The sequence below is a fragment of the Xyrauchen texanus genome, chromosome 46 (genome assembly GCF_025860055.1).
Source record: "Xyrauchen texanus isolate HMW12.3.18 chromosome 46, RBS_HiC_50CHRs, whole genome shotgun sequence".
Lineage (NCBI taxonomy): Eukaryota > Metazoa > Chordata > Actinopteri > Cypriniformes > Catostomidae > Xyrauchen > Xyrauchen texanus.
In genome coordinates this window covers 14565205-14578468 of record NC_068321.1, presented here as the reverse complement: position 1 = coordinate 14578468, position 13264 = coordinate 14565205, and the positions used below count along the sequence as shown (strand labels likewise).

Genomic DNA, 13264 nt, shown 5'->3' with positions numbered 1-13264 from the left:
TAGGATAAAAACACACCAAATGGTTCATAACGATATTGTGTGTGCCCTTGTATCCCTCCTACCAAAACAATGAACAGGAAGAGAGGAAAAAGATGAAAGAGGAGATCGAACAAAGAAGAGCAGAGGCAGCAGAGAAAAAGAAGCAAAAGGAGGAGTCCAAAGTAGGGAGCAAACCACCATTCGTCGCTCCAAAGGGAGCCTCCGCCAAGGTCAGTCAATATTTATTGTGTGATGTGGAACATAACAATTATAGAAGTATGCTTTTTGCCACATTATACAGTATGCTCTACAGTATGTATACATGTAAATAGTTTTGCCATATGGATGCTTGGACATCTATATAAGAATGTTTTTTGCGATTACACTTAATATTACATTTGTCTGCATATCAGTATATACAAATTTGAACTTGAATTTATATATGACATTTTTATATATTTAACAGATTGGGGAGAAAGCTGAATTTTTGAACAAATCTGCTCTTAAAAGGTAATAAGTCATGCCTCATATTTGTTTTAAGGATACATTTTTACTCCGCTGTAAAATATGTTCTATTGTTCCTATTGATAATATATAGTGATATAGATACTGTATATTGCAGTAAATTAAGATATAATTACATGCTACTGTTTGCATTCATACTAGTCCAGTGAAGTTGTTACACACGCCATTAGTATGCAAGATTGGAAACAGACTGGAGCAGTACACTTCTGCTGTTCAGGTGAGAAATATTGAGCGCTGAAGGAGCCTGCGCTATTTATTTGACCTCCACAGTCTGTGACTTCATCTGTTGTTCACCAGACTAAAGAAGTGGCCAAATCACCCAAATCTCCTGTGGATGTACCTGTAGCTGAAGGTGTGCGGAACATCAAGAGCATGTGGGAGAAGGGGAACAATGTCAATCCCACCTCCAGTCCTGCAAGCCCCCCAGCAGTCACAAAGGTAGAACCTTTTTTTCTTTTCTGTCAATGTACCGTAAAAGTCATCTTTAAGAAAAAACCTTCTGCAAATAATAAAGAATTGTTAAATGGACTGGACTTAAAATTAATGTATAAATTCCTGCCAATCACTCAGGAAACAGCTGTCCTTAACATTGGCGTGGCTGGTCGGATTAACAGCTGGAAGACCAAGACGCCTGAACAACAGAAACCCGTTGAACCAAAGCCCACACCTGAACCAGAAAAACCAGCCATCAAAACAGTAAGCATCTTATAGACATGCAATGGAGAGGTTAGCACCCATGCTCCATGCACTATTAGCAATGCAATTTCAAGTCCAGCTTGCATTATATCAATAAAAATGTCAAAAAGGTCAAGACTTGCAAGCTAATGAAACAAAGACTTTTGCAACAGTTATTCATCTCAGACAGGGAAATAGTTACCATACCTTTGTTAAAATAAAATAAAGTAATTATTTAGTATTACTAATTACTAAACAAATACACTCACCAAGTATTTTATTAGGAAAACTATGGTCCTAATAAATTTCCCGACGTGGTCTTCTGCTGTTTTAGCCCATTTGCATCAAGGTTCGACATGTTGTGCATTCTGAGATGCTGTTCTGCACACTACAATTATACAGAGTGGCCTGAGTCTGAGTTACTACGTTTTTGTCATCATTCTGAGTAAAATCTAGATTGTCATGTGTGACAATCCCAAGAGATCAGCAGTTACAGAAATACTCAAACTAGCCTGACTGGCACCTCATGCCACATCGAAATCACAGAGAGCATATTTTTTCCCCATTCTGATGGTTGATGTGAACATTAACTGAAGCACCTGACCCGTATCTGCATGATTTTATGCACTGCTGCACATGCTGATTAGATAATCGCATGAATAAGTAGGTGTACGTGTGTACATAATAAAGTTTTCAGTGAGTGTAAGTTTGTGACAATTATTCATCTCAGACCAGAAAATATTTACAACACCTTTTCTAAAGTTAAATAAATTAATAAACATTCTAAAAAGCATATTTGTGTATTACTGGTAATAATATACTGTTAGACCCAGCTTTAACTTGTTTCCTTTACACCAAATCATACCTGTTGATAACTGAAATTCACTATATTTATAGATATCTTTTTATGTGAGAAAAAGGGAAAGTACTATTTTAGTATATTTTATTAATAATATAAAATATTGTGTAGTATGCATTGAATAAATGACATTATTCATTGGAATAAATAGACAATTTTAGTTCCATATTCTAGAATTGGACAGAGGCTTTATGGATGTAGAACGCCACCTACTGGTCATAGTGGATAAAGGGAAATGGCAGACATGAAATAAAATCCAAAGGCATATCCTGTAAAGAAACGAGCCAAGGTTCTTGTCAACCCTGGGAACATTTTATTAGGGCTGGGTATTGATACAGATTTCCCGTTTCGAATCGATACCAATTCACAAGCTTTCGATTAGATATCAGTTCATATGGGTGTAATACAATTATTGTATAATTTTCCTTTTTTGCTTAATAATAATAATTTAGCTAATGCTGTATTGTTTTTATTTTTATTTATTTTCTCCCCAATTTGGAATGCCCAATTCCCAATGCACTCTAAGTCCTCATGGTGGCGTAGTGACTCGCCTCAATCCGGGAGGCGGAGGACGAATCTCAGTTGCCTCCACGTCTGAGAACGTCAATCCACGTGTCTTATCATGTGGCTTGTTGAGTGCGTTACCACGGAGACCTAGTGCGTGTGGAGACTGCACGCTATTCTCTGTGGCATCCACGCACAACCCACCACGGGCCCTGCTGAGAGCGAGAACCACATTATAGTGACCACGAGGAGGTTAATCCAGCGTGTCTCTACCCACCCTAGCAACCGGGCCAATTGGTTGCTTAGGAAGCCTGACTGGAGTCACTCAGCATGCCATGGATTTGAACTTGCGACACATATTTATTACGTTTTTCATAATTTTGGTCACATTTTGACTTTTTAAAAATCAATAAATCCAAGTATTCAGTCAATAAATATGATATTATATTGTATTGTATTATTTTTTGTTACTTTTATTTTTTAATTACATAATTTGCACTATTTACAAGTATTTACATAGATTTTTTGAACAAGTGCTAAAACTGACTTTTTAACAAAACCGGCTTTTCTGTAAAGAGAGACTCCAATGGCTTTATCTCATTTGTGGCATGCCTTATTAGAATTAATTGTTTATTTTTGTTGTTTTTGATCAATACTGTGTGATGTGGTCAGCTTCCAACCTTTGCCTCTCTCTCTTTCTCTAGAGCTATATTTCACTCATGGCTCATGTTTATTTCAAGCTTCTCTTACCAACCTTTAAGAGTCACTCTTACTATAACATACATACAGTAAGAAGTGAATGAGAGACTTACAAAGCTCATAAACTATATATGAAGGAGACATTAAATACAGTGATTTGCTATACAGAGATTTCAACTACATTGATGTACTGTATGTGGTTGAAGTCTTCAGTATGAAACAGTCAAGGGTGCTTCCAGACAGCTTGTTCTAGAGTACTGTATATCCAGCGACTGTAAATAGTCTATTATATGTGTATGATACGGGGTGGCCCTCCAGTGAGTCTTGAGTGTATTGCATCTTCCCGTCTGTTGCTGGTTTAGATTTAAGAATCTATAGTAATCAAAATTCTTTTGAACATCCTATAATAAAGGTTTGGACACACTTGCCTGAATGTGTGTTTCTCATGATCTGTTGGTACGGTCACTTAACTTTTTCCTCTTATAATTTCTGATTTGAACTTTGTCTCGTTTCAGCTTCTTTAGACTTGGCCTTTTCTATTCCTTATACCTGTCCTGTTACACTATCCATTGTCTTTTCTCTGCTTCTACTAAATCTCTCTCCAGGTAAACTTTATTCAAGCTTGCTTTAATATACAAGCCACCGGCAGCCCATTATATGTGATTGTAATTGATGTTTGTCATTTTGTGCTTTTGTCAGGATCAGAAGCCAGCTGATGTAACTAAAACACGTGGCCTATGGGAAACAAAGGGCTCCTCCCCTGCCAAGGTAAACCTAGTCAAATATTATTCAGTGTATAATCCGACAGTCAAATTATATATTTTTTTAAGTTTACTTGACTTACACAGAAAAAGCATTGCATAAACCCCCATATCTTGAGATATCACAGTGAGTACTGAAGAAGTGCCTGCCTCTTGGTTATGTCACAATGTTTTATGGCTTGTTATTCACTGTACACAGATTATTAGCTCACTTATCTGCTTTATAGTTAGTTACCACTCAGCCTAGTTTGTTTTAAAGTGTGACTGCACTTTCAACTTCAAGGTTCTGTACCTTCTCAGTGGTTGGTTATTTATGACCAGATTTTTTTAATGGCCACCGGTATCATCTGTATCCTTTCACTCACTTCCAAAAACAATGTTCACTTATTTGCAGTGCTCATTTGTCCTTTTTTGCCACCCCAGATGTGCATGACTTTCTTCTGCTGAACACAAGCAAAGATTTTTAGAAGAATACTTCAGCTCTGTAGGTCCATACAATGCAAATCAACAGGGTCCAAAACCTTAAAGCGGAAAAAAGCACATAAAGGCAACATAAAAGTAATGGATTCGACTCCAGTGGTTAAATCTATGTCTTTAAAAGCGATATTATAGGTGTGTGAGAAACAGCTCAATATTTAATCCTGCCCAGTAGGTGGCGATATGCACCAAAAAAGATGAACTCATGGGAGAGAAAAGTGCTAAGAAGGTTGTTTGAGATCATATCACTTCTGAAGACTTGGACTTTACCACTGGAGTCATTTGGATTACTTTATGTGCATTTTGAGTTTGAAAGTTCTTGTCACCATTCAATTGCATTGTATGGACCTACAGAGCTGCAATATTCTTCTAAAAATCTTTGTTTTCATCAGAAGAAAGAAAGTCATACACATCTGGGATGGCATGAGGGCCAGAAAATTATGAGAGATTTTCAGTTTTGGGTGAACTATCCCTTTAATTCTGTTAATACTTTTAAGTGTATTAGTGATTTTACTGTTATTAGTACCAAAAATAACTTCTGTCTGTCTTTGGCCATGTCCACACTAATACATTTTAATTTGAAAATATTTATGCCTCTCATCCACACTAAAATGGCATTTCACTCCACTGAAATTGTAGACTTTCAAAAATAACCATGGAAAATGTTCCATGACCAAACTGAGGTTTCAAACAGAAAATGTGGCCTTTATTTCATATCATATTCTTAGATGTTGTTTTTTGTTCCAGGTGCTCACAGCCAGGAGTACATTCGTCACTAATGGTGAGTGACTTTTTGTGGGGGGTGTTTCTTCTTTTTCAACAATTAAGTTCTAAATACCTACATTCAGTTTGTAAATAACTTTTACATTTCTTTAATTTTTACTATGTAAAGAGTAAATTCCACTTTCCAATGCATTTACATTTGCACTCAGTTTAATCCTCTACTTATTCCCAAAATAAAGGACCATTACAGTAACAACAGTGTTGAGCAAGTAGTGTTATAATTTTATCTACAATAAATCATTTTAAACATTTATAGTTCTTTTAAATGTTACATATGTTTTTTCGTGCTGTTTTAGGGCATGTTTTTGTAGGTTTGGACTTGACCTTTTTATACGCAAAAAATGAGGTGTTGAAGTGACAGCATACACTCGTGTTTTCTGAAATAATAACCCTAACTGACCAGTGTAGTTGTAAATCTCTCATACAAACATTATGCCAGACTGTATTAAATGGCACAACCTTGTCCTCCTGCATTGGTACTGTGGGCTGTCTGCGTGTCAGGCATAATTCCAACGTGTTTGATTCCCCCTACACCATCTGTGCAGCATAGTGTGGCAGAGGCCAGTGATGCATCACATTCCCTAGTGCAACTGTTCTGTTGTCACACTGCAGGGACGCATTTTACTGGATTATCATGGCAAAGCAGTTTTAATATTCAGAGTTAGAGAAAGGATGTAAATATTTTGTGCTAGAGTGACATTAACTGCCTTAACACCCAAATGTAGCACATACTTTAACTAGAATCCTGTTTATGTGGTTTAGTGCTCTTACTAAGAAGTTAGGCTATCCACAGCTCTGGTCTTTATGCTGAATTTGTCCTTGAAAGTCACATAGATTAATATATACCAGGTATGTGTCATGCTTGTGACACAACTTAAGACCTCTAACCAAGTCATGTACATTTATCTGGGTCATGACACCAACATGTTAAAATACAAACTGGGAACAGGTGGGGAAAGGTGATCTATTTGCTTTTGTGTATTTGAGGAAGTGTTGAAAAAGTTATGCAGATAATGTAACTCAAACACAGCAGACATGTAAAACACATGTATCCACTGATCTCTCTTTTTTTGTTTTGTTAACTCATTAATACAATTCTCTTCTTTACACTATTCCCTACTATTGATGTTTTTCAGGGACAAGAAAATGAAGACATTTGACCAGACACCAGATCAGCCAAAATTAAAGCTGAAACCATAAAATGTGCATTGATTTATGACAGTGGTTCTCAAGTGGTTTTCCTTCAGGATCCAGGTTTTACATCGGATGTCAAGTGGGGACCCGACACTGTATCGAATTTGTTTTTCGTACTAAAATAAACAAATGTCTTCAAAATCAAACAATTATCATGTACCGCGTAGGCCCAAATATTTGCTTAATTAATAACAACAATTATATAACAGCAGAACTAATATATTTAAAGGTATAGTTCACCCAAAAATGAAAATGCTCTCATCATTTACTCACCCTCATGCCATCCCAGATGTTTTTGACTTTCTTTCTTCTGCTGAACACAAACAGAGATTTTTAAAAGAATATTTCAGCTTTGTACATCCTCACAATCCAAGGTAATGGTGACCACAATTTGGAAGCTCCAAAAAGCAAATAAAGGCATCATAAAAGAAATCCATAAGACTCCAGTGGTATAATCCATATCTTAAGAAGTGACATGATAGGTGTGGGTGAGAAACAGATCAATATTTAAGTCCTTTTTTTACTATAAATCTCCACTTTCACGTTCTTCTTCTTTTGTTTTTGGTGATTTGCATTCTTCATGCATATCGCCACCTACTGGGCAGGGAGGAGAATGTATGGTAAAAAAGATCAACTTTAATATTGATCTGTTTCTCACCCACATCGATTATATCACTTCTGAAGATATAGATGTATTCACTGGAGTCGTATACATTACTTCTATGAGGCATTTATGTGCTTTTTGGAGCTTCAACATTTTAGAACCCATTCACTTGCATTGTGAGGACGTACAAATCTGAAATATTCTTCTAAAAATAATTTGTGTTCAGCAGAAAAAAGAAAGTCATACACATCTGGAATGAGTGTGTGAGTAAATTATGAGGGCGAACTTTTTCTTTAAGCTTCACTAGCCTTGATTCAAAAAGTAGGCCCACTTTATATTAGGTGTCTACTACTAACATTAAAATATGCAAAATTCTCACAAGATTTACATTTGCTGCTACTGAGCTTGAGGGACAGTAGGGTAAGTGTAAGGATTGGAGTAGGATTAAGATTAGGGTTAGGGGTAAGGTTAACAGTGTAACTACAAACATAATTAAATGCAGGTAATTTAAATGTAAGTACAATTCATCAACACGTATGTACATAATAAGTACATTGTATTAAATGCTTAAGTACATAATAGTTAAAGACACCTAATATAAAGTTACCACAAAATAAACTTCTTTAGATATAACTTTTTCTTCATCATCACTGATTGATAAAATAAACATAAAGATGCAATGAGACTTTGAAACTCCCACTTCTCTCAATGTAGTCTCTTGTGCATGTAGAATCGAATGACCGAATACAGTAGCTGTTAATTCTACCCTCATGATGTAATGCTTGTTGATGTATTATCATTGCTGACATACTGCAGTTCATGGGGATCACCTCCCCTTGACTCCAAAACAGATTAGCAAAAATAGAATTTTGTTTCTAAGTTTGATTTACCTTTTTGTGTGTTGTTCAATTGTCAAGTCTATGTTTGAAAACTCATGCTCCATAACATGTCCCTTGTAGTTGTGGATTGTGCTGTGCTGATCTTATTGCTTTTTGCTTACCAGACATACAGTGGTCCCAAAAAGTTATTTAAATTCATAATAAATGCCACTTGGTTAGATTTTTAGTTATCTAATACAATGACAATTTTCACCCAAAAATGAAAATTCTCTCATCATTTACTCACCCTCATGCCATCCCAGATGTGTATGACTTTCTGTCTTCTGCAGAACACAAACAAAGATTTTTAGAACAATATCTAGTCTCTTTAGGTCCATATAATGCAAGTGAATGGTGATCAGGCCTTTGAAGCTCCAAAAAAGGAGATAAAGTCAGCAAAAAGGTGTCTAACATCTGACATTAGTGGTTAAATCTATATCTTCTGAAGCAATCCTGTTGTTTTTGGGTGAGTACTGGCCAAACTGACCCAAACTCCTTTTTCACTACAACTCTTGACATCATCAGTCCCCTTGTGATCATGATTTCAAGCTCAGTTCCACTTGGATGGCATGAGGGCGAGTAAATAATGAGGGAATTTTCATGTTTGGTTGAACTATCCCTTTGAGTGGCCAAACACCTTTTGGGGGACACTGTATATCATATCTCTTGTATTTTGATACAAACTCAGAGGCATGCTTTGAACACTACACAATTGCTTAACAATAATAAAGAACCTTTAATGATTTCACCATTATAGAGTGTTTAGAAGTGTGGTAGTACTATGGCTAAACCCTTCCACAAAATCAATAAAACCCATCAACTTGCTAAATCTCCGATCTCTTTTCTTACCAGTTTAAATTGTCAGTGTGAAACGCAACACGTGTACAAATATTGCATTGCCAAACAAGTTTTCACAGTAAAAAGATCAATCCACACATACTGTATCTGTGTGTGTGTTTTCTGTACAGCACTCATAGGTCCAGCAGACCTCTTGGCATTTGTCTGCTTCAAAGAAAGTGTCTTTCTATGAATGTAATGGGTTTAAAGGGGCAGCACACCAATGCCAGCTGTGAACAAGTTGTATAGAATGTACGCTAGTTTATCTGTTTCACAAATAATCTAGTTGACAATTCCCCATTTTGACTCATAATTTCAATGGTTGCCTGGCCAACCACATTCCATTTTCTTGATCAGTTTAACCTCAAACAAGAATATACTGTATATTTATATGTTAAATTCATAAACATCTAACAAACCATAACAATGTACCCAACATAGTAGATGGTCAATTAATATACTCCTTGACACTATGCTATTGTATTTAATATGTTTACATTTTTATGTGTTCAAAATGTCCCTCACAGAGGAAAATGCCATCTTATGATGCCATGATATCATGGTTTTGGGATATGCCATTTTTTAGTTGAAGTAGTGTTTATTTAGTAACATAGTTGACAGAACTTTTGTGGGCATAAGAAAAATAAGATATTTTCTTTATTAAAATGCCAAACTCAATCTAAAAAATACTAGTGTATAGAATTGGAAAATAAATTAAAATAAAGATATTGTTGACATTTGTATTCATTATTTTGAATTTAAGACCCACACACTTCAAAAACAGACAATGCAAAAATGGTCAATTAAGAAACATCATGGCAATTTAAAGCTAAATGAAACATATGGAGTGCCCAAAATATCTGCGTGATGTTATAGCATGATTACCCTTAATTCTTTCCCCGCCAGCATTTTTTAAAAAAAGTTGCCAGTCACCGCCAGGGTTTTTGACGATTTTCGCTAAATTTTAATGGCCCGCAGAATATTTTCTTCCATGAATATATGAAGATGCTATATATCACAATAAAGATCTGAGCCTCTGCTTTTAGGCAAAAAAAAAACGATTTTATTTTATCTTCATTTGTTCTTTTTTTATTGCGACTTGAGCAGAGGTCGGTTTTGTCAAAAAACAACATTTCAGACAAAAAGCTGAGAAAAAGGCATGTTTATGTCTGATATTTTGAGCTTCTCAATACTCCACTTCTTCATGTTTGAGACGATCGCAGTCTGTTTCTTTGATCAAAGAGTTGCTACTCTTTCAAAACATGCGCAGGGGTCTTCCTTACCGTATAACACCTAAAACACGGAAACCCGGAAAATTCCGTGTTTGGCGGGGAAGCGTTTTTTCATAAAACACGGAAAATTCCGTGTTTGGCGAGTTAATGGATAAAGTTTGATATTTCTGAAGATAATGGTTAGAAAATATTTTCTAACCATTATCATCATTGATTGACATTAAATGTACCCTAAATTATAGAATGAGCCAAAAAATATGTCTTCCAGATTTAAACACACATCAAATAAACATCTGGGTTATGAACACTGATCTACTGTATATATATATAATAATGCACTTTGAGTTGTATGGTTCTAGGTTGAACATGTGTGCCTCGAGTTCCTTGAATGCAGAACCACCATGGAGTTCCAGAACCTTCTCAGCTGTCTTGCAGACATTCAGGACGCTGACAGTCTGATAAATCCACCTCAGGACTTCATGTCGATCAGTGTGTTCATCTTGGGAAGAGCTCTCGACACTGAGTGCTGATAAACAGGTAGTGCACAGAATCATCTACATAGTTGTTTTAACTGCAAAGCCTGCTATGTACCGCACCACAGCCTCTTTGAACATGGACAAGCTGGGACTTACAGTGATGTTTTTCTCTGTGTCTTCTGTTTCAGGCTGAATGTCACTTTGCCTAAAATGCCAGCATATCAGAAGATATTGCCTCCACTGTCCGGGGGAGAACAGTTGCCACTAGCTCTGATGGCTTGTCTTGCTTCCATTCTTTTGAAAGCTGACTTATGTGGGATTGTTGTTAAATCTTTTAGCAGATTTGTCCCCACATATCAGCTCATTTTTATTGTATTGTTCAGTTTAATAGTCAATTTTTGTGTATACTTGGAAGCTTTTGTTATTGAACAAATATATATCTATGATTTCCTTGAGTGTGCATATGTCAATAAACTTATTTCTGATTATGATTGAATAAATCAGGGGATTGTTGAAATAATTAAATGCTCACAAGCTGGTATGTACATATTCCAGAAATGAATGCAAATGGATAATTCCATTAAGTAAAGGTAAATTCATGTATGTGTGTATATATACACACATACTCCATATGAACTTGTGTGTGTGTGTGTATACTATACAACATTTTTATATGTGGTTCTTCTGGATTTATTCTGAAGAGGTACTGTCTAGTTACAATATCAACATAAAGCTAGTCGTTTTTATTAACAACTTTAAAACTTGATGTGTAATCGCTCTTGAATTCATGATTGCCAAGGAGACTGCTGTCAAAATAAACAGCGAAAAAGGAATCATATATTGATCTGTTCTCACCCAACACCAATTGGATCGCTTCAGAAGACATCGATTAAACAAATGGAGTCTTATGGATTACATGCTGACTTATCTCCTTTTTGGAGCTTTTGGTGTTCTGGTCACCATTCATTTGCATTGTAAGACCTACAGAGCTGAAATATTCTTCTAAAAAGACTTCTTTCCTTCACTGTCATCTGATTGATAGTTGTCATTTACCATCGATCTCCCCTTAACCGTTTGTCTCAAATCAAAAGAACTTCTGCCATTACTGTCACTCTTTGCAGTGATAAAGCAAATGAGTTATGGCAGTGGCTGATGGAGCTGTTGGCAGAAAAATATGATTTGAACAAGAAACTGAAACGCCAGAAATATAACATAAGTGATATCAAACTTTATGAAGATGTCTTTCCTCTATGTCATAAGAAACCTGGAAAGGCACCATTCATAAGATGTTTTTAAATGAAAAAATAAATCAAATGTCAAACAGAATGACTTTAACTGAAATTTCTTCCAGAGTAGAGAACTTTACAGAAGAGAAATAGTTATCATTTCGTATCGTTTTGTTTTTGAGCAGTTTTACAGAAAAATAGGGTTTAATTTTAAAGAACAAAATCTAGTTACCTCTCTGGCTTGAGCTTGATCCAAGGTAAAAAGTTCAAGTTCATGTTCATTATTACTGCGTCCCGTTAGCACTTAGCTTTTATGTTTTTCTGTAGGTAAGATTAACAAATTCACAATCTCAAAATGCTTTGTGTGAGTCACATTCAATTTAAAAGCCAAAATCTGCAAAAACTCATTTAAATGCTTTTTCTATCTTTTAGTGCTCAGGGCCGTGGCAAAGGGAAGCAGACTGAGAGGGATGTTGACAGCAGCCAACAGGTCTGAGAGAGGAGCTTGTCTTCCTAGTTCAAACATTCTGTTTTTTGTTTGTTTCACTGATATATTTTAAAGATTCAATATTCTAATTGCACAAAAATGCTCAAGTTGGGCATATTTGCTTTGCTTATTTGTATCATTAATAAATAAATGATGACTGTCGATTTCAGTGCCTGGCTCAATTAATAAAACAAATAATAATTCAAGTTGAGGAACACCACAAGATAACCTTAAGTCTGAAAATCATAAGAGTGATTCTCACAAAACCTGTCAAGAAAATGTCCTGGTCCTATTTGACTCTAAAATCAAATGAAACAAATAATAAATAATATTTTGCATTTAGAAAACGAAGCTTATTTAAGGGCCATTAAGATTCTTTAAATTGTGACATTTTCATGACAATTACACACATTTTACCCCCGTTATCATACTGTCAATCCCTCAAAGTGAATTGTTTTTTAATATCTGTTATTTAATTTGTATTTAAAAGTATTTATACATCAGTAGAATTCCTTGGGTACTGCCTTTCATTTGTGCAGATTTTAATAAAAAAAAGCATTGTACAACAGAATTTTCACTGTAAATATACATAAACAATTTACAGTGTTACGGTATTGAATAAATCAGGGGATTGTTGAAATAATTAAATGCTCACAAGCTGGTATGTACATATTCCAGAAATGAATGCAAATGGATAATTCCATTAAGTAAATGTAAATTCATGTATGTGTGTATATATACACACATACTCCATATGAACTTGATGTGTAATCGCTCTTGAATTCATGATTGCCAAGGAGACTGCTGTCAAAATAAACAGTGAAAAAGGAATCATATATTGGTCTGTTTCTCACCCACCCTCACTCATTTCTGAAGATATAGATTTAACCGCTGGAGTTTGCATTGTATGGACCTACAAAGCTGATAAATTCTCCTAAAAATCTTTGTTTGCATTCTGCAGAAGAAAGAAGTCAGTTATACATATCTGGGATGGCATGAAAGTGAGTTAAGAATGAGGGAATGTTAATTTCTGGGTAAACTATTCCTTTAATTTCTTTTTATTTATAT

At 35.4% G+C, this 13264-nt stretch overlaps 1 protein-coding gene across 3 annotated transcripts in view; it reads left to right on the top strand.

Moving 5' to 3' along the window:
* Window positions 1–8873, top strand: part of cald1b (caldesmon 1b) — a 32425-nt gene extending 23552 nt beyond the window's left edge. For 2 of the 3 annotated variants that reach the window (XM_052119751.1, XM_052119752.1), the window contains 8 exons: window positions 78–209; window positions 446–489; window positions 646–721; window positions 802–942; window positions 1075–1200; window positions 3941–4009; window positions 5227–5260; window positions 6399–8873. In XM_052119751.1, coding sequence (XP_051975711.1) covers window positions 78–209; window positions 446–489; window positions 646–721; window positions 802–942; window positions 1075–1200; window positions 3941–4009; window positions 5227–5260; window positions 6399–6412 — 636 coding nt within the window. In that variant the 3' untranslated portion in view covers window positions 6413–8873. The remainder of the gene's footprint in view (window positions 1–77; window positions 210–445; window positions 490–645; window positions 722–801; window positions 943–1074; window positions 1201–3940; window positions 4010–5226; window positions 5261–6398) is intronic. The other variant, XM_052119754.1, reaches the window with a different exon arrangement.
* Window positions 8874–13264: the final 4391 nt, after the last annotated feature.